The following is a 23,020-nucleotide window of genomic DNA, read 5'->3' on the forward strand; positions in this document are numbered from 1 at the left end:
AATATTTTTATATCCTACACACAAACCTACTCACGTACTTGTGCAGCAACTCTGTCATGTATAAGCCCAGGTCGTAGGTTCAGGATTGTGTTTACGTGTTCAGGGTCCAAATGCAGGGGGCGGTGGGGTAGCCTAGTGGTCAAAGCGTTGGCTCGTCACGCCGAAGTCCCGGGTTCGAATCCCGACATGGGTACAATGTGTGAAGCCCATTTCTGTCGTCCCCCGCCGTGATGTTGCTGGAATATTGCTAAAAGCGGCGTAAAACCAAACTCAGTCAGTCAGTCAGTCCAAATGCAGGAAAGACCCACATACACCTTGCAGTCCATCAGTTTGTGTGGATGTGCCTAATATTCAGGATATTTTATAAAACATTACAATAACCTCGGCGAACTTGTAAAAACCTGCTATCTTCTCGCTTGTTGCCCTGCACCCTACAAAGACAATTACAAATTATTTTTTGAAATGCTAAAGACAGTTGTCATGGTAACTTTGTTTGTTAAACAACTTTTATCCTAAGATGAATAAAATTCTGAGACTTCAATGTTGAATTGGCAAGGTAAAATTAAGAGGATTTGCAACCCTAAGTCAACTTTATTCGATTTACATTGTTGTTTAAAGTGAAATTCATCGGTACGTTTTCACTGCAAACAGACTATAATTGTGTGTTTGCATTAACTTAAATTTTCCGTGTTTAATTTTTAAGGAATCTAAATAAGGTAAAAACGGGATAAGGACAATTAACATGGCAAGATCTCAGCAAGTGAAAGTGTGAGGCATACTTAAAGTTAATTAACAATAATGTTGTTTTTCACGAGTTTGAGCAATTGAACCGGTCTCTGGTCGCTCCAGTGGACAGTGTTGAGAAGTTTTGCACGTTCATATACAAACCAAGTTGTGTATTTGTAAATGTAATTTGTCGATTACTACACAGAGCGTCTTTAAAAAATAATTGACTGTCTTTTAAGACAATCGCGCCCGAAAAGTATGCCGTTTTTAATGAAGTAAGGCTGATACGGTTCAAGACGACGGGAAAGCTAGCGAGAACGGTAGGACGCCGCTTAGAGTAATGTTCAAGCTACATGAAACATGTGGCAAGCCGCTATATGCAATAACAAGAAGTTGTTATCCATAAGGTCGTATGCTTCATTATGTGGCACCATGATTGGAAGAAAGGTGTTAGTCAGGCATGTCGTGTACGTTTGCCACTTGGGTTCCGCATAAGTTAGGTGCTTATCAATATATGTATACCTAAAGTCAGAGCGGTTGAATCTTATAGCGGCTAGCTCCTACTTTAATAGAGCGCTTATCTCCCTTATATTGCGGCGAAAGCTATCGTGTCTTGTATAGAACGAAGTTCTGTTTAATAACTTCGAATATCAAAATAAACATTTTGTTTGCAAGGCGAATCTTGAATGTTTATTATTCGATGTTTCTCCAGGTGTAGGATAAAAAGGCACTGTTGCCTCTCACATAGGACATCAGTGACGACACTTCCCCCACAAGGTCAGCTGAACAACAATAACCAACACGTGCACAACGCAGCGCAGATATTGACAGCCGCAGCGCAGAGACACACAATGAGTTCGGGACATCCAAGCACTGTTTGTCTGGCTGATTACGATGCCTACGGTTTCGATCTGGATCACACTCTGGCGAAATACAAACTGGTGGAAGTGTTCAATGTGAGATCTGTGATCACCTGGTGATGCATTGCAATTTAAACGTGTAGATTTATAATCCAACAATCATCCGGTTACGATGCTTCAGACGTGACCACAATGATATCAGTGTGCCAAATGTTTAAGTTATATAACCAAATCGGAACACAATTTATATATTTACAATAATACTTGTCATGATCATTTGGGCGATTATCATATGTAGATGTAATGTATATCTATATATGTGTTCCATGCCTAAAACAAAGACATATGGTAGTTATGGGAAGGTACTTGTACACATGAAAGAGATATAGCATATTCGGATATATAATACAAAAAGTATATTTTGTTTCTAATCAATGTAAATCTTGTTTGTAGAAGGAAATTCACAAATTAATCACGTTTTCATAATAATTTGGTGAATTATTTAAAACATGTCCTATTGTACACTTGTGAACTTCACCTCTTTATGTATTATGAAACACATTAGCAGTGACGTAATCATATCACATTCAGTACTCACGTTAACCATGATAACAGTGTGTTTTACATCAATATAAACAAATCATATTGTAAATAAAATTTTTGAAATTACTGAAACATTAAATAATGTTTCCATTTAATTTCTAAAAGGACATTTTTTATACATGACAGATCGCAGGTCCAGTGAGGAAAAAGTTATTTATTTGATAAATTTAATGGTAATTTTGGTTGGAAAAATATAAAAAGTGTTTCTACCACAACAATTTTGCTTTCAAAATATGTGTGTGTGTGTGCTTTTTTGTAGCCTAATGGATCTATACAAGTTTTGTATCATCTTCCAGCTGTCATACAAGTGTATAACTGATTTCTTGGTTGAGGAGAAAGGCTATGATGCATCCATCAAGTCTGACCTATTCAAGTACAAGGAGTTCATGTGAGTATCAAAGTAGCAACAAAACATGTGAGGGCATCTAGTATTGTAGTGGAGTCAGTATTGTAGACATGCCACACTGACAGTGTAGTGCTTGTCTCTGGAGTGACCTGTTCATCAGAATATTACAATGTGGCAAGTATTTTGCCAGTGTTATGGTCAATTGTTTCTCCATCTTTCTTATAAATGGTATTCTAAGCATGATAAGAAGTAAAAGAAACAAGATGCTGTTTTAACAAGATCGACCCTTAAACATATAGAGGACTGATATGCTGAATGGGTCTCAAATATCTGGTTATATAATATATTAAAATGGACAATGGCTGTCTGTCCATAATGCCTATTAAAATGGAGACAGTCTGTCCAAGATGTCATTTCTGGAACAGACTTTGAAAACTGTGCAATATTTCTTCACCATGTGACTTTTAATAGTTGGGGATTTAAAACAAAAATGTGTTAACTACTTAGACTTAGGCTGGAAACTGCAGTTGTGCTAATTTCCGTGGGACATTACATCTTCCTCTCATGTATACTAGTACCTAATGTCCTCTTTATTTTCTACATATCTCATTTATGTTTCACTTATGTCCTCTATACTCTCCATATTATATCCTCATCTCATTATGTTCTAATTATTGTCTCCTCTTTATGTTCTGATTATCTCTTTATCATGTTCTACTTATTATCTGATGCTTCCATTATGACCTTTTTGAGTTTTATTCCCCATTTGTGTACAATGTGTGAAACCCATTTCTGGTGTCCCCCAACGTGATATTGCTGGTGTCTCTGCATGATAAAACCATACTCACTCACTCACTCACTCACTCACTCACTCACACACTCACTTTTTATCTGTATCTCAGTGAGCTAGCACTATAAAACCAGCTTACGTCTGGGCTAGTACAAGCAGCCGCACATACACATGAAAGCATGTCGTCATATGAATGAAATATTCTTAAGTGCAGCGTTAAACCCCATTTCACCTCACCTCACTTCTTATCAGCTCAAGTTCTTTGGATGTCCTCCTTGTTATCACAACCTCAGGTACTCTGTATTATCCTGTTCTCCTCATTGCCTGCTCCTTATGTTCCTTCCTGTGTTTTTCAGATGTAAAGGTCTCTTCCTAGACATTGAGAAGGGACATGTACTCAAAACTGCAGATGATGGCAAAATTCTAAGGTAGTTTATAAAACAAATGTGGATGCAGCATTTCTTACACACCTGTGGTGAGAAACCCAGGGGAGATAACTGGGATTAACATGTTAATCCTCAATGCCGGAATACTATAATAATTACTGCCCAAACTAGTTAAGTTGCCCTGTGTGTTTCGCTATTGTCAGTATCTTTGTACATTACGGGCACACAGTTCAGGGCCTTGTTTGAACGTTAGTTGGTGGAGCAATAAATATGTAAAACTGAATAATTCCTGATTTGTAAATCACCATTTGAGAGCATTCCAGATGTGTATAGTAGTTTCATGAAGACATATTGAATGGTTAATGATTTGTGCAAACCAAAACATGGAGACTCTAAATGCCTATTTAATATGGATTTTCAACCAAACAGATTGCAGCAGACATTTCTTTAAATTCATTGTATCAACTCTAAATCTTTGTTTTAGAACACCAATGTTCCTGTGAAATCTGGAAAGTCTCTATATCTGTAAACAGATTGATTGTGATAATTGAAGTATGTTGTTTTAGAGCAACTCATGGAACAAGGGCTCTGGAGACGGCTGAGATACAGGCTTCCTACGGAGAGGATCAGATCTGGAAACATGCAGACACTGTCAAGCAAACTGTTAAAAACTCTAATAGTGAGTCGAACGTTGTTGAGAATAACCTTAAATCCTCTGAGTGTGCATACCTTACAGAGTTATGCCCCTTGAGAGGGTCAGGATCCACATATTGTACGGATTATTGTCCAGGGTCTGACATAAATGTGCTCCTGTATATGAGTTTCAACAAAGTGACATCTGCAACCTGCATCCCTTCAGTCTTCCATTCCGCATCAAGCTCATGTCATGGTTTGGCTGAAACAGACTCACTAACTTCAACATTTGTGAGAGACTGTCAGTTAAACTGATACTAAACTCGAGAGCATAAAGATTCAGTCAATACAATACAGCACTTAATAAACCAGCATTTCTGAGGGCAGATGGGTAGCCTAGTGGTTAAATTATTTGTTCAACATGCTGAAAGTATGTGTTTGATCCTTCACATGTTCAATATGTGAAGCCTGTTACAAGTATTCAGGTATTCACCAGGAAGGAAATGATGGGATATATAATATTGGTAAAAGTAGCAGATAACCAAAGTTATTCACTTATTGATAAACATTTTAGAGTGTGTATCAGTCAGGTAGTGATTGAATACCAGTCTCACTCATGTCACACAGAGACAATGTCTCCATTGCAAGCAAGGCATGAATGTCAACATAGCCAGAGCTACAGATAACTTTTTGGGTCATTGAGTTATGTACTCGCTTGTGTTCATCTCAATTGGCTATCCTAATTTTCCTTTGAGTAACCAAATATATTGTACTCACCTCAATCAAACTCATTTGGGTATTTTGCCATTTTCCATAAATTTGTATAAAAGTAATAAATGTTGGTTTACGTGTTTGTTATTCATATTTGATCTGTAATATGAGAAATGATAAGAAAGACTACAAGTAGCCAAGTTCACATGTGTTGAAATAAAACATCTCAATATACCTCAGTTATTTTATCTAACCACCGGTACGCAAGATAAAAAGTGACATTTATGTGTGTACGCATGAAAGATCAAACTTATTGAGTATTTACAAAACTTCAAGCGTACTTGTACGCAATAGACCTAATAGGAATTGAGTTTTCATATAAATATTTGCGTAATTTATCTGTACCTCTGATAGCACTTCGAATGTAAATGACGTGACTGTCACACATACTTCACGGGAAAAGGGAAAAGCTCAACAGACTTACAAATAGCAAGTATAGAATTTATATGTTTATTGTGACAGAGAAAACCAGTCTTTCCTTTCTGTTTTGAGGGGATCATTGTGATTTTGTGTATTTGTTGGTTCAGGATCAGCTGCTGTATGCTACCTTTTCTTATGCTTAGCCTCAATTATTGATGTAATTTATGTTGTCTTTTCAGCAACTTTTCGTTTCTTTGAGAACTACTTTGACACTCCAGGCCTTGTTGCCATGGCGAGAATTATTGACATCGAAGACAAAAAGGTAAGGCCCAAATTTTGTGTTCACTTGAATTCCCATGATTAGGTGAAATGGGGCCGTCAGGTAACTGGGTCATGTCAGGTGAAATAGGGTGGTCAGGTTACAGGGTTGGGTCAGGTAACAAGGTCAGGTAACGAGGTTGGGTGAAATGGGGCAGTCAGGTAACTGGGTCATGTCAGGTGAAATGGGGCAGTCAGGTAACTGGGTCATGTCAGGTGAAATAGGGTGGTCAGGTAACAGGGTTGGGTCAGGTAACAAGGTCAGGTAACGAGGTTGGGTGAAATGGGGCAGTCAGGTAACTGGGTCATGTCAGGTGAAATGGGGCAGTCAGGTAACTGGGTCATGTCAGGTGAAATGGGGCAGTCAGGTAACTGGATCATGTCAGGTGATATGAGGCAATTTAGGTAACTGGATCATGTCAGGTGATATGAGGCAGTCAGGTAACTGGATCATGTCAGGTGATATGAGGCAGTCAGGTAACTGGGTCATGTCAGGTGATATGAGGCAGTCAGGTAACTGGATCATGTCAGGTGATATGAGGCAGTCAGGTAACTGGGTCATGTCAGGTGAAATGGGGCAGTCAGGTAACTGGGTCATGATCATGTCAGGTGATATGAGGCAGTCAGGTAACTGGATCATGTCAGGTGATATGAGGCAGTCAGGTAACTGGATCATGTCAGGTGATATGAGGCAGTCAGGTAACTGGATCATGTCAGGTGATATGAGGCAGTCAGGTAACTGGATCATGTCAGGTGATATGAGGCAGTCAGGTAACTGTGATATGAGGCAGTCAGGTAACTGGATCATGTCAGGTGATATGAGGCAGTCAGGTAACTGGGTCATGTCAGGTGAAATGAGGCAGTCAGGTAACTGGGTCATGTCAGGTGAAATGGGGCAGTCAGGTAACTGGATCATGTCAGGTGATATGAGGCAGTCAGGTAACTGGATCATGTCAGGTGATATGAGGCAGTCAGGTAACTGGGTCATGTCAGGTGAAATGGGGCAGTCAGGTAACTGGGTCATGTCAGGTGAAATGGGGCAGTCAGGTAACTGGGTCAGGTCAGATGAAAGTGGATGGTCAGGTAACTGGGTAAGGGTAGAGAATTTGGACCCATCACAGACCAAGTTTAAAATATATTGAGTAAACATTACAATGGTAATATGCATAAATTTGAGCACAGTGGATATATATTCCAAGAGATGTGGAATGAGTAAACACTCTTCAACAGGAACTCAAACCTTGGCCTTGGCAACTAAAATACATTCAGTATGGATGTATGACAGTGGGTTTGATTCCCAGTTGTGTGCTGATTGTGACCTTTGGTTTATCAGCATCACTTCATGCATCCTCCCTAAGATGACATGCTGTGACATGCCTGAAAGACACATGGCGTTAAACCACACTCGCATGCACGCACACACTTATTGTTGGGGTTAACTGAGTTATATGTATGAAGCGGAATAGATTTTTAAACTGGTAGCTTACCTTTATACTATTATACTTTTCAGATGAAGGACTCAAAATCTGCTGACAAGATAGACTACAGCCGGATCTGGGGGGATGTATTCGATTCCCTAGTGCATATATATACATATCACAACTTTGCATGTAAATATTTACCATATACTGTGTTTGTGTACTGTCTCTCTGTCTGTGTAGACCGCCTCCATGGTGTCTGCCCGGAGAACAGAAGGTTGCGGGTTAGATCCCCGGCCCGTCATACCAAAAGACATTAAAATATGGTATTTGTTGGTCCCTGCCTGGCGCTCGGCATTAATGGGTACAACGAGTCAGTATAATGTGTCTGAGTGGGGTATTCATGCTTCACTGCGGCATGGTATCTCAGTGGGCTAGCTCTGTAAAACCAGCTTCAGTCTGGGCTAGTACAAGCAGCCGAACATACACATACACACGCATGCATGTCGTCATATGAGCCAAATATTCTCAAGCACGATGTTAAACCCAATTTCACCTCACCTGTCTGCCTGTGTCTTGCATTAAAAGTTGTCTCAAAAACTAGATTTGACATGTGTGGTTTGGAACTCCACTGCTTGCTTGCCTGAATAACATGAGCAATATTGCTTAGATGAGGGTGGCAAAGGAAGTATTATTTATGTAATTATAATCAGTGCATGAAAAAAGGTATTGTTCACCTTTGTTAATGATGAAAAATCTCCTCATAGATCTATAGGTCCAAGGGAGATAACTGAGTATTTGACCCTGTATTTCATTGATATATCTTCTCATGTCACATTGAATTGTAAATCTCTGTTGTACTTGTGGCCATTCTTTATTTTCCTATAGTATTTACATTGGCAGGAAGTACAGGACAGACCAAGAAATATGCATTGGATTAAATTTTTAAAACATGACCTGTCTCTTGGATGAAGGATTTGTCATCAGGCTTTTTTTGAAACATGTTGAACAGTTGACTGGACAAACTACATGTTTTAATATAAAATGAGCTTACCTGGCCTAAAACAGTTTCTGCATAATTTTTCATACATCCATTTCATTATTCTCCAGTAGAAACAGGAGGATTCTTCCCAGCTATAAAAAAAAATCCACACAAGTACGTTGAGAAATGTAGTGAAGACATAAAGAAGTGGCTGCGATCTCTGAAACAGGACAACAAATGTGTCTTCCTCCTCACAAGCTCCTTCTCCGACTTCGGGTCCTGTCTACTGGAAACTATTCTAGGGTAAGATGTGTTCAAGGGTAAGACCTTCTGTCTACTGGAAACTATTCAAGGATAAGACCTGCAGTCTACTGTAAACCATTCCAGGGTTAGAAGATACCGGTAATCTATTTTGTTAGTAAAGATGACCTATCAACTTATTGACTACTGTTGTCATATAGGAAGACAGCTCATATTGGAATACAGCAGCAGATTTCAGATTGTTATAATTGAATACATTGCACAGATAACAGTGTGCCTGATTTTTAAACCTTAGTGAGAAATCCCATCCTTAACCTGAACTGCATGTTGATGGTGTTTCATTCCTGTACTTATCTATGGTTGTTTCATTCCTGTACTTATCTACGGTTGTTTCATTCCTGTACTTATCTACGGTTTTTCACTCCTGTACTTATCTACGGTTGTTTCATTCCTGTACTTATCTACGGTTGTTTCATTCCTGTACTTATCTACGGTTGTTTCATTCCTGTACTTATCTACGGTTGTTTCATTCCTGTACTTATCTACGGTTGTTTCATTCCTGTACTTATCTACGGTTGTTTCATTCCTGTACTTATCTATCCCGGTTGTTTCACGTGTTTCACTCCTTGTACGGTTTCACTCCTGTACTTATCTCACGGTTGTTTCAACTCACGGTTGTTTCTGTACTTATCTACGGTTGTTTCACTCCTGTACTTATCTTCGGTTGTTTTCATTCCTGTACTTATCTATGGTTGTTTTCACTCCTGTACTTATCTACGGTTGTTTCATTCCTGTACTTATCTCACGGTTGTTTCATTTGTACTTATCTCACGGTTGTTTCTCCTGTACTTATCTACGGTTGTTTCACGGTTGTTTCATTCCTGTACTTATCTACGGTTGTTTCATTCCTGTACTTATCTACGGTTGTTTCCTCCTGTACTTATCTCCTGTACACGGTTGTTTCACTCCTGTACTTATCTACGGTTGTTTCACTCCTGTACTTATCTACGGTTGTTTCACTCCTGTACTTATCTACGGTTGTTTCACTCCTGTACTTATCTACGGTTGTTTCATTCCTGTACTTATCTACGGTTGTTTCACTCCTGTACTTATCTACGGTTGTTTCACTCCTGTACTTATCTACGGTTGTTTCACTCCTGTACTTATCTACGGTTGTTTCACTCCTGTACTTATCTACGGTTGTTTCACTCCTGTACTTATCTTCGGTTGTTTCATTCCTGTACTTATCTATGGTTGTTTCACTCCTGTACTTATCTACGGTTGTTTCATTCCTGTACTTATCTACGGTTGTTTCATTCCTGTACTTATCTACGGTTGTTTCCACTCTGTACTTATCTTATCGGTTGTTTCCTGTTTCACTTACTTATCTACGGTTGTTTCATTCCTGTACTTATCTACGGTTGTTTCATTCCTGTACTTATCTACTGGGTTGTTTCACTCCTGTACTTATCTCACGGTTGGTTGTTTCTCACGGTTGTTTCATTCCTGTACTTATCTACGGTTGTTTCATCTTATCACGGTTGTTTCATTCCTGTACTTATCTACGTTGTTGTTCTCACTTATTCACTCCTGTACTTATCTACGGTTGTTTCACTCCTGTTGTTATCTACGGTTGTTTCACTCCTGTACTTATCTACGGTTGTTTCACTCCTGTACTTATCAATGGTTGTTTCACTCCTGTACTTATCTACGGTTGTTTCACTCCTGTACTTATCTACGGTTGTTTCACTCCTGTACTTATCTACGGTTGTTTCATTCCTGTACTTATCTACGGTTGTTTCACTCCTGTACTGATCTACGGTTGTTTCACTCCTGTACTTATCTACGGTTGTTTCACTCCTGTATACTTATCTTCTTTGTGACAGTGATGACTGGGAATCCTATTTTGACATCAACATGTTTTATGCAAGAAAACCTTCCTTCTTCACTGATGGGCATGCTTTTCAAAGAATAGGTAAGAATTCATGTGTTTATATGATTTGTTGATGAAAGATTAGTAATTGAGGTATGATGGTCAGCAACTCCTTAATGATGTAATGATGTCAATATGTGTTCAGCAGCTTGAGTGGATGTAGAATGAACAGCCATGTGCACTTGGACCGAATAGTGTAGGCCTAGTAATTAGACAGCCTAGTTATGTGGTTAGAATGTTCATTCATCATGCCCCAACCCCTGTTTGATCCCCACCTGGGTACAATGTGTGAGGCCATTGTATCCCCTTCTGTGGAATATTGCTAAGAATGAAGCAGAACCATACTCACTCACTCACCTTGCACAAACTCATGTGAGGTGACCGTAGCTGGAAGCTTGTAGTGTCCAACATTGTACCAATTGCAATTACATGGCTTTTTTGTGTTAGCACAATTTCAAGTTTGGTTGATGGCTCTTGACTGGTACTTACCTGTTAATTAGGATGCTTGGACTGAAGTGATGACAGGGTTATTAATACTTATTATCCATTAATTAAAGTAGTGTATGATCCAGTCTTTCGTAGCTTAATGCTGAACTTAACTACATATTTTGTTTGATATTTTACAGAAAAACACTCTGTAAAGGAACCAACAACAGATCTGAAAAAAGGTGGTTTCTATTACCGTGGCAACGATAAAGAGCTCACAAAGTTTATAGGCTCTCTGACAGGAAAAGAGAATCCAAAGGTTTGCTGTTAATATTCACCTAGAAGAATGTAAGGCGTTCTCTGCTACTTGGGTCTTAAGGTTTGAAATATCTGTCCCAAATCTATGGCAGAGGAAACAGGATACATGCTATATCCTGTAATTCTGTGTCAATAGATAAGGACTGTGATAATGATGTGTTTACTTACTGATAATCATTTCATAGTATTGATGGGTATTCCAGTGTGTGTATTGTGGAGAAAATGGGCAGGTGACTTAGATATGGAAACACTTACCAGCTAGAATGCTTTTGGGGGGCTGTTTGACAAATGTTTCTGTGCATGGACCATGGGCGCGTTGTTTAGCCGATACGCTGTGCAGCGCTGCGCTTCTATTGGCTGAACAACGCCTCGCTGCATGCATCGCAGCGCTTCGGTGTGCAGCGACTGAGAGAGGTGCTTCCTGCGTAAGCGAGCGACATTCAAAATGGCGTCACGGCATGTCATTCTGCAAGGTAACAGAGAAAACTTGTCTGCTCTTCTGTGACCAATAGGGACAAGTTTTTAATGTTGCGCATACAATTCAAAATCTTTGCATGGAATATCTTCTGCAGCTTCGTGTGCCAAAAGTGTGGCTAGTATCGGTGATGTGTTTTTATTGGACGACGCCATATTGAATGAAGCGCTCATACAGCAGTCCGTTGCACGGGAAAGCAGGCAGCATAGCGCAGCGAAGCTTGCAAACTTTTGCTGAACAACACGCCCCATGTTACCTTGAGGCCCAACTTGAACACACTTGTCTGTGACACCGGTCAAGCACATGCTCTCATCTGACCATGTCCTCAGGTTCTAATCCAAGCCACCATGCCAAGCAGTCCCTGTGCTGAGGAACTGACAGCATAGATACTGATCGCCCTCATTGACTTCAAAGATCGGAGGGGGCGGTGGGGTAGCCATGTGGTTAAGACGTTCGCTCGTCACGCCGAAGACCCGGGTTCGATTCCCCACATGGGTACAATGTGTGAAGCCCATTTCTGGTGTCCCCCGCAGTGATATTGCTGGAATATTGCCAAAAGCGGCGTAAAACCAAACTCACTCACTCAAAGATCGGAGTCAACTTCTCAATATGTTTTATGACAGCTGTCTGTTGATGTAGATGACCAACAGATTTGTAGGATGATGATGGTTATTGCTAATTATTGGCCAATATTTGCTGTCAGATGATCTCCTATGGGCATTTATATTATTATATTTATGACTGGTACTCTGAATAATTTCAATTTGTTCTTTGATGTAGAATGCATGATAGTGCCTTTTTACAATGTCATCAAGTGGCTTCATGCATCATGTATAGAAGAACCACTATCAAACACATGAAAATCTTAGCTGAGCACGACTGTTTGTGACACTACCGTAATGATTTTACCTGTGACAAATTTGATCCAAAGTGCAGGACATGTTGAAATGTGCCAGCTCACAGTATAAGAAGAGTTACCTCCCTTGAACGTTTACTTGGGCAGCTGGAAAACGTTCATGTATGTGTCATGTTATTCATAATGCTTCTTTCGCACAGAGGTCTAGTTGTCAACAGAGTAGACTGTTTGGGCTTTTTAGTTGTGTTTAAAGTGATGGACATTTGCTGTGGATGATAAATTCCATAGCTAGTTGTGAAATGCTGAATTCCGCATTGAACCTTGTATATGTTTTCTTAACCATTAACACATGATTATGTTATACATGACAAAATATGTTTAAGGTGGTGCTTAATTGGGGTTTGATGAAAAGAATAATGATAATTCACTTTTGAAATGCTCAACAGTTTAGGCTTGTTTCAGATTTTAGTAGGTATATTGACAGTTAAAATTATGATGTTTCTGATCCTCATCTACATCATTTTCTCCCCTTCATCCCAAACTTTTCTATTTTCTGAAAAACTGCTTTCCTAAATTTAAAAGTACAAACTGCACATACTACATATTGTGTGTTTGCAGGTTATGTGTATTGAGTGTGTGGTGAATGTGAGGTCTTAGGGGCTCGTCAGGAGAAATCAGAGTTCCAGATAAGATTTAGCTCATGTGGGTATTGTACCCGCTGTATTTTTTTGGAGTGGGTATCATGAATGTTGAGTGGGTATTTCATTTTCCGTTACCCACTGCTTTCAAATATGTGCGTATTTCAGTCATTTCACTCACCTAAGGTATGTTCTGCCTTATGTCATACCTAATCAAAACCATCTTAAATATAATGGAAATGATTTCATAAAAAATCACTCATCCTCTACTGACAGTGCAACACATGTCCAATACTAAGAGTACAACTTGATAAATATATTTCGTACGCATTTTTAAAAAACTTTTTGCGTATCTAATATTTTTAATGCGTAATTGGTACGCAACAATTATTTTTCAATGCGTAATTGGAAATTTTCTATGCGTATTTTACCCAGATACGCAGCTTATCTGGGCCTCTGAGAAATGTTTACATCAATCTGCAGAACGTAAATAAATTGTTGTGCCGAGCCTCCTAATACAACAGGCAACTGTTTCCTGTCCAGAATGCAGGATTGTACAGTTGATGGAAAGCTGCATCAGTGAGTCATTAACAGCCTAGCCAAAAGACCAGGGCCCACTTGCACAGAACGATCTTAGCGCTACAATTATTGTAAATCCATAAGATCGCGATCTTAGGCTTCGGCTACAATCGCCATCGACTTGCACAAAGCGATTGTAGGCTAAGATCGTTGTAAGTTACAATCGAAACTTACAATTGGTCCGGACCAATTGTAAGGAGCTAAGATCATTGTAGTCTGTGACAAAATGGTGTTCAAGTTTCACGCAAATAATCAGCTTTACGTTTGGAGTTAGCGTGCTTTTATATTGCATAAAACTGTACTGTATGATTCGCCTCGACACTTCAACAACACGGAGAATGCACAACCCGATTTAACGTCGGATACATTGTTATATGCTGTAGTGAACCACAGAACTATCGAAGTCGATATCACAAAGTACTATTCCCACCCGATTCAATGTTGGAATAAGTGTGAAACAACATACCTCTTTGATAATCACGGAAGGATACTAGCAAATGGTGTCCCAGCGGGCGTTAACAATGGCGTGACCTTTTCATTAACTCAAGAGCAGATAATTTTAGTTCATGGGCAAGATGGGAGTGGTTTCCCCTGGCCTATGCCGTTGCCGTAGAGTCTGTCATGCCCAATCGCAGAGCTCAAGATATTTTCTTTTCGGTGATGGAGTGATTTTGTCTTAGTTTATCATTAAAGTTATCAAGTTAACGTGCAAAATCAAGATTCAATTTTAATTTCACTTTAAGAAAAATATTTATCAACGCCAATAGGGTCATATCATTAATATACTGTGAATGAGTATTTAACAACTGCTCTCGATATATTATTTGATATTCGTATTTCCCTGTCATGAATTCTTTACAACACTTCTGTAGCCATATTACATTTTCTGGTTATATTGTGAGAAAACCAATACTTCTAGGGTATATTTTTGATTTTACACACACAAAAAAAACAAAAAGGAAAAACAGCTGTGCATTAAACAATGTCTCATTGACAACCAGTGGCAAATCATGCATTTAGGTGTTATATCATAAGTAAATATTGTCGATATTTGATATATTATTATAATTTTCATAATTATTAAGTCACTAAATCTAGACCCAAATTTATGAATGTATTTTTCATGAAGTTCAATATTTTCATAAAACATGGGTAGGTATTTCCGTGGTTGAAATATCACATTCTCAATTCATAAATCAAGACAGTTAAAATGTAGAAAAATATATATGCTATCGTCACGTAATCGCGTTTCCTTTGAAGATTTCTTGGAATGTTTGTCATGAAAATTCTGCAAAGTCGCGATTGAGGGAGGTATGTATTTGTGCAGGACCAGTATCACTCTCTATTTACGCGGTATGCTATGCGACCTTGCAGACAACTGTAGACAGGAGTCGAAGTTTAAGAAATTAGCACCTCCACCGTGGAAGAGTGCGATCTTAGCTAAGATCGCGATCTTAAATCCATGCGGTCTTACAATGAAGCGCTAAGATCAGCTTTGTGCAAGTGGATGAGGGCAATTGTATGGTGATTGTAAAGTTGATTGTAAGGCCCTAAGATTGATTGTAACTAAGATTGCTCTGTGCAAGTGGGCCCAGGGCCCACTTGCACAGAACGATCTTAGCGCTACAATTATTGTAAATCCATAAGATGGCGATCTTAGGCTTCGGCTACAATCGCCATCCACTTCACACTAAGCGTTTTGTAGGTTAAGATCATTGTAAGTTACAATCGAAGGCTTGCACAATTGGTCCGGACCAATTGTAAAGGAGCTAAGATCATTGTAGTCTTTGACAAAAGCGATTGTTCAAGTTTCGCATAAATAATCAGCTTTTCGTTTGGAGATTGCTTTAATATTGCATAAAACTGAACTGTATGATTAAGCACTCGACACTTCAACCGCGGAGAATGCACAACCCGATTAACGTCGGATACATTGTTATTTACTGTAGTGAACCACAGAACTATCGAAGTCGATATCACAAAGTACTATTCCCACCCGATTCAATGTTGGAATAAGTGTGAAACAACATACCTTTTTGATAATCAATGAAAGGATACTAGCAAATGGTGTCCGCGTCGCGATTAACAATGGCGTGACCTTTTCATTAACTCAAGAGCAGATAATTTTAGTTTATGAGCAAGATGGGGAGTGGTTTCCCTGGCCTATGCCGTTGCCGTGTCAGAGTCTGTCATGCCCAATCGCAGAGCTCAAGATATTTTCTTTTCGGTGATGGAGTGATTTTGTCTTAGTTAATCATTAAAGTAATCAAAAATTAGATACAAGTTAACGTGCAAAATCAAGATTCAATTTTAATTTCACTTTTAGAAAAATATTTATCAGCGCCAATAGGGTCATATCATTAATATATACTGTGAATGAGTATTTAGCAACTGCTCTCTCGATATATTATTTGATATTCGTATTTCCCTGTCATGAGTTCCTTTACAACACTTCTGTAGCCATATTACATTTTCTTGTTATATTGTGAGAAAACCAATTTGCTACTTCTGAGATATTTAGGATTTTACACACACAAAAAAACAAAAAAACAAACAGCTGTGCATTAAACAATGTCTCATTGACAACCAGTGGTAAATCATGCATTTAGGGTGTTATATCATAAGGAAATATTGTATGATATTTGATATATTATTATAATTTTCATAATTATGTAAGTCACTAAAGCTAGACCCAAATTTATGAATGTATTTTTCGCAGTTCAATATTTTCATAAAACATGGGTAAGGTATTTCCGTGGTTTCAGCACATTCTCAGTTCATAAATCAAGACAGTTAAAATATAGAAAAATATATGCTATCATCCACGTATTCGTTTCCTTAGAAGATTGGAATGTTTTTCATGCTAATTCTGCAAATGCTAACTGAGGAGGTATGTATTGTACCAGTATCACTCTCTATTTTATGCGCTAATATGCTATGCCGCACTTGCAGACAACTGTAGACAGGAGTCGAGTTTAAGAAATTCGCACCTCCACCGTTGAAGAGTTCGATCTTAGCTAAGATCGCGATCTTAAATACATGCCGTCTTACAATCGCTCTAAGATCGGCTTTGTGCAAGTGGATTAGGGCCATTGTATGGTGATTGTAAAGTGGATTGTAGGGGCCTAAGATTGATTGTAGCTAAGATTGCTCTGTGCAAGTGGGCCCAGGAACACATCATTGTTTTGCCTAAACCCTTTTTTCTTTGTTTATGTGAAGCTCTATTACCATGGTAACTGTTCACAAATACAAACTGACAGTACTATTTAAATCTCTCACTTACATATGTTGTTTGCTGTGAAGACTTTCACATATTTATGGATTGTTTCTATTTCTTTCAGGTTGTATATTTTGGAGACAACATCTGCGCTGATTGTTTTCCGTCTAAGATGTATGCAGACTGGGACACTGTACTACTTCTGGAAGAAATGGACGCAGAGGGATATGCATGTGATGACGGAACTGTACAACAAGATGATGAGCCGTCACAAAAGAAACGGCGACGAGGAATAGAGGTGAATACAAATCCTGTTTGTAGTCTGTATATGTCCCCCATATCAGATGTTGGTATGTCAGCATTTAGATTCTGGGAATCTCAGCTTTTTCCAGGAATCCTGGTGGTGTTCTGATTCAGCTTCTTTCAGTCCCCACTGGCTGCACTCTATTTTATCATCCAAAACTGTGTTCCACAGAAAATATCGCTTGTGTGAGATCAGACGATATCTCCTAGGAGATATCGTTTTGACAGTAGATTTTGTACAATGCCCTGACAATGCTATGACGTCATGAACTTGTTGACGTCACAATGTTATGACATCGCTGCACTGCAAATCTAATGGCAGTACTGTGTTCAGAGATGTACATTTTTCATTGAAAACTAATGAAGAGTGATTATTGATGATAAATAGAATCTCACCCTCATGTCTTCTGATATCAAATATATCAACATTCGTTGATAAAAGTAAAAATATCCTTGGTAAGCCTTGGATATTTGTTACTTTATCAACTCGTGGTGATATATTTGATATCAAAAGACACTGGGGTGAGATTCTCTATATCTGTTTCATTTTGTTTTCAGTTGTTCTGTGACTGGATGCAGCATGTTATTAGTGGCACGTCCCAATACGGGAAGGAGTAACTGACAGAGTCTGCTTACTTTCCAGCACAGTTCACTAGTGACCCATGAGGAAATAGAGTACTTGATCTCCGATGTATGGGGGCCCTTCCTGTACCACGGTCCCGAGGGGGACTCCAACAAGGTCATGAACACTCTGTGGGGGAACGTCATCAGCCAATACAGCGACATCACCGTGCCCAGTCTGGAGTACCTGGCAGGTGTGTTAAGATTCTCATTACCGGTAGTTTTCCATTTGCTGTTCCAGGAGTTTTGAAAATGAGGATTTTGAATCTAAAGGACAGTGATCTAAGGGGGGTGATAAGGACGTTTATGAAGAAGCATGTACAATGTGAATGCTCACACCACACGCACGCACACACACAAAACAAACTTTGTACGAAGTAAGTGACACCCCCCTTCGTGTCATGTACAAAATCAATGTCCCCATCCCCTTCCCATAATTTTTAAGCATGTTTTTTTAAAAATATTTCTATGTACAAAATTGCTGACACCCCAGAGTTGTCGCCCTTTTGACATGCAAGAAATGTATGATTGTTGGTTCAAGGTTGGTCAGCACCACAGCTGAGCACTCACTCACTCACTCACTCACGTGAAGCACAATGTACTTCATTGTTCTTGAAGAAGACAAATTGCCAAGTTTCAGTTAGGTAACTCCCCTTTGGTGTCAGCTTACCTCATCAGGAACATAGAAAATGGAAAGGTGTCTTTGGTAAACAGACTGTCAGGTTTCATCACTGACATTCTCCAGACCGCCTCAATGGTGTAGTGGTTAGAGCATCTGCCCGGAGAGCGGAAGGTCGCGGGTTCGATCCCCGGTCGCGTCATACCAAAAGACGTTAAAATATGGTACTTGTTGGTCTCTGTCTGGCACTCGACATTAATGGGTACAACAAGGACTGGTCGGCTCGGAGTCCGTATAATGTGTCTGAGTGGGGTATTCATGCTTCACTGCGGCATCGTATCTCAGTGAGTTAGCACTATAAAACCAGCTTAAATCTGGGCTAGTACAAGAAGCCGCACATACACATACACACGCATGCACGTCGTCATATGAGCGAAATATTCTCAAGGACGACGTAAAACCCAATTTCACCTCACCTCACTGACAATCTCCACACATGTAACATAAGATATATTTAGAAAGGATGAAAATTGTTTTTAGGAAAGGTAAATGTATAAGACCTTCACTTCATGGAAGATATATATAACAGATTCTCATAACAATATCACCCAACTTCATCCCCAGGAGTGCCACTGGACCACAAGTTTGACTCCTTCGGAGCCAAGAGCGGCTCTACTCAGGGCTTCCATCCTGGCAAACCTGCGTCCCTGCTGTGACCATCTGAAGGATCTTTAACACACAGCTCATATCAATCTTAATGCATCTTCATACAGCCGGTGAACAGAGCCACTGATCTTCACCATCATCATCTGATACCACTGACACCTCAAATACCCTGTGCATTGACCCATCTCCACCCTGAATTGGCAAATACATGTTGATCCATCTTTGTGAATGTTCAGATAGGAGGATCATATTCAAGGCTAGTGTTGATCAACAATGGGTTCACAGGACATGTTGTTGATCGACCAGCAATATCAACCATGAAGATACACATCATCTCACTTTGTATGCAAAACACACACTTACTCAAAAGCGGTAGGATAACTGAGAGTGTTTTCTGATTGGGAGGAATACAACCAACTATTAAAGTAGCAGAGTAACTTTAACCACCTTTACTAGAATTGGCAAATGTTAAAACAGTTCTTGTATATGAAATGGACACAATGCATTGTTAGTTTTATTGAATCAATATATATGTTCTGTTGTAAGGCTCCCTATTGTGATCGTGATGATATGGTTCTATGCTAAAAATGCTGCATAATGTATTTCTATTGCCCTGGAAAGGATGTACATTTTACAAACTTACAATACCCCTCAGCTGAAAATATAATGGAAATGCTTGTTATAGAATTCGGTTTTTAAGAGAAGCATGTTTTAGGCGTCTGAGTCTGTAACAGACACTTTGGGGCTTTGAGAGAAGTTGGTACTGCGGTTATCATCTATACATATGAGCCAGTAATATGTCATGTTACTTACAAATTGTTTACCTCAACATCCCACCATGATGGTGGCAGTAAATATTGCAGTATATTACATACTTTTGTATCAGGTATTTTTTTTCACATTTTATGTGATTTACAAGCAAGACTGAGCTGTTATATATTTCTCCACTCTTGATATGTATATTTTCTTCTTTTGATGAAACACAAAACAGATTCTCAATATCACAAATGTATATTCTTATATGTGATAAAACTGATCATCCTTATCAAAAGTTGAGTACTATGGGTAAATCATAGCTTTCGGCCGTGGGAGCCGTGCCAATTTACACTTGTCAGAGGGGTACACAAAGTCCGCAGTCTATACTACCAGTTGTCCGACTTCCATTTTTTGTGAAAGTGGGGTGGCTGAGCGGGTAAGGCGTCTGACTTTGTGTGCTGGCATTTAGGTGCCTGACTCTGAGGGTGTGGGTTCGAATCCTAACTATGACTCGACCCAACAAAATTACTAGAATTTGTACTTAGCTAAGAAAGTGTAATTCCAAATATAACATGCCACAATATGAGTTTTGTATTGGTTGACCATTGATGCATACTGAATCAATAAATCAATGAATGAATGATACATGGTTTATATATATGTGGGTGATTTGTTCATTGATATGAATATAATTTATACAGCGGCTTAATTTTATTTTCTGTTTGTGTGTATAAGAGGTGTTAGTCCAATTTTTAAAAATTAATTCTCAGATCTACTAAAAAAGAGTTTATTTTTTAATTTGAAATGCTCTTCATTTCCTTTGATGATGGAAATGTATGTGAACATGTCAAGTCATGCATGAATGACGTTAAACTTTAAATATGAATGGTACCACAACAAGATGTCCTATCATATAATGTAAAGATCTCAGCCATATTTACAGGCTGAGGTATCTCTTGTCAAGTCAGCGGGATGTTTTTCTTGTACTTAAAAACAGATAAAGTTTATGATAATGATATCACCTCATCCTTAAGTCTGCCTGAACTGGGCGGTGGGTGTAGTCTAGTGGTTAAAGCGTTGGCTCGTCACGCCGAAGACCCAGGTTCGAATCCCCACATGGGCACAATGTGTGAAGCCCATTTCTGGTGTCCCCCACCGTGATGTTGCTGGAATATTGCTAAAAGCGGCCTAAAACCAAACTCAGTCAGTCAGTCAGTCAGTCAGTCAGTCTGCCTGAACTTGCCAAGCTGCTTCGAATGCTTTGTATTGCCTTTGTCTTCCACTGGTTGCTTGTCTTAGGCAGCTAATTTGCATGGGACAGCTGGTGAGCTCAAGAAGGAAGTGACAGGCAGCATCCTTGTATCCTTGTCACTGTACCAGCTGTTGTCATGGAAACAATACAGAATTCTATGGTATAAAACCAAACTCACTCACTCACTCCTGTGTATATAGGTGTAGTGAATCCACAATAAATGTTCAGGACATGTCTTGTGATTCACTTCAGGTGAGGACAAATGTAGTTATATTTGAGTAATATGATATAAGTGTCGTCAAGTGGAACATGAAACATTATTCACTGCTACTGCTTCAGCTTTGATAATATTTGTTTATTCAGTCAATAATGTTTGTTTCTTAAGCTTATTATTTTACCTAATCAGGGGCAATAAAATAAATATGGTCAGAGACCACATATGTCCTCTGCTATCCTCAATGGTGGTTACTATGTTTGATACATTTCATTTTCTTTATTCATGTATTTGTGGTCAATGTTTATTCTTTAATATTTTTATTACTGTTCAAGCCTCACTATAATAAATGATTTAACAAATTGAGCAAAGCAACACTATTCAAATTCCGCTTTTTGACTACTGATTTTGTAAAAGTTAAAGATTCACAGTGTGATGGCCTTTTCCAGATCACATGCGGACAGGATAAGTTATTATTATTGTTACAGAACGTTAAGGTGTAAATGTGTTATTTGTTGTAGTCTACACTTTAATTAATTTGACATGACATTAATCACGACCTGTTGTTTGAATATCCTGATGAGCAATATGGACTTATGCTTAGCCAATTTGTTTTTTTTATATTTTTGTTTTGGATTGATCCTGGTCATCAGATCTCAGTTGTGTAGATGAATGCTCATGGTGCCTATCACTGGTTTGTCTGGTCCAGACTCGATCATTTAGAAACAACTGTTATAGCTGTAATATTGCTGGGTGCAATTTGTGCAAACAATCATTTGAATGACCATTATGTTTGTATCATGGATACATCGTTTCACCGAGTGCTCATACGTTTGATTAGTGATTCTAATAAACATCTAACAAATCTTATAGATTGTGGACAGTAAAGAGAAACAGGAAATGTTTTGTTATGTTGAACTTGGCTTTCAAGTTGACAGGGAGTATATTTAGTATACCGTATTTCCTCTAATACGCCCGGGGATTTTTTCCAACAGACTTCCAGACCCTGCTCTTATTGGAGACAAGGCGCTTAAAGTTTCAATGGAAATAAACGTAGATTCTCCATTGGTATTTTATTTGAAAACTCCGTTGTAAACATGTGACACACCCGGCTTTATTGGAGACCCAGCGCTTATTTGTTGAACAGTTGCTTTATACAAGTGAGGAAATACGGTAGATACTCAAATGTAATCTGCTCACTTACCATGGATGTGATGTAAAACTGGGATGGAAATACACCAAGAGTGTCTACTGGTCTGAATAGTTTTCTTCAAAGTAGTAATATACACCATTACCCTAAACTCTGTAACTCGCTTGTGGCTTGTGGGTTAGGGATGATTTTCATTCCAGCAATGGGCATTTGGGATATTTCCCTGAAGAACAGATAACGAATCAGATGTGTGACATGTTTTTATGGTCTTTAGTGAATGCATTTAAATGAAATAAACCGGTTTTAGACAAAGAAGGAAACGTTTTGTATGCTGATTTTACCAGCCTGTTTTGGCATATGTTTATGGAGCGCCATCTTCTCTCAGAGGTCAAGACCACTTCTGGATCATGAGCCCATTTCTGGTGTCCCCCGCCGTGATGTTGCTGGAATATTGCTAAAAGCGGCGTAAAACCAAACTCAGTCAGTCAGTCAGTCTGGATCATGATTGTGATTGGCGGACATTGTGACCTCACAATCCCCACT

At 39.0% G+C, this 23,020-nt stretch overlaps 1 protein-coding gene across 2 annotated transcripts in view; it reads left to right on the plus strand.

Annotated features, from left to right (window-relative positions):
- The window catches only part of LOC124286633 (5'-nucleotidase domain-containing protein 1-like), a 28,053-nt gene extending 5,264 nt beyond the window's left edge, over positions 1-22,789 (plus strand). Inside the window, exons 2-13 of one of the 2 annotated variants that reach the window (XM_046723027.1) lie at positions 1,475-1,682; positions 2,486-2,577; positions 3,682-3,753; positions 4,278-4,390; positions 5,715-5,797; positions 7,304-7,403; positions 8,322-8,496; positions 10,341-10,429; positions 11,014-11,132; positions 17,021-17,194; positions 17,843-18,014; positions 19,064-22,789. In XM_046723027.1, coding sequence (XP_046578983.1) covers positions 1,578-1,682; positions 2,486-2,577; positions 3,682-3,753; positions 4,278-4,390; positions 5,715-5,797; positions 7,304-7,403; positions 8,322-8,496; positions 10,341-10,429; positions 11,014-11,132; positions 17,021-17,194; positions 17,843-18,014; positions 19,064-19,155 — 1,386 coding nt within the window. In that variant the 5' untranslated portion in view covers positions 1,475-1,577 and the 3' untranslated portion in view covers positions 19,156-22,789. Of the gene's footprint in view, positions 1-1,327; positions 1,683-2,485; positions 2,578-3,681; positions 3,754-4,277; positions 4,391-5,714; positions 5,798-7,303; positions 7,404-8,321; positions 8,497-10,340; positions 10,430-11,013; positions 11,133-17,020; positions 17,195-17,842; positions 18,015-19,063 lie in introns of those variants that run through there. The other variant, XM_046723026.1, reaches the window with a different exon arrangement.
- The last annotated feature ends 231 nt before the right edge of the window (positions 22,790-23,020 follow it).

The sequence above is a fragment of the Haliotis rubra genome, unplaced genomic scaffold (assembly GCF_003918875.1).
Source record: "Haliotis rubra isolate DU_JTF1 unplaced genomic scaffold, ASM391887v1 Scf389, whole genome shotgun sequence".
Taxonomy (NCBI): domain Eukaryota; kingdom Metazoa; phylum Mollusca; class Gastropoda; order Lepetellida; family Haliotidae; genus Haliotis; species Haliotis rubra.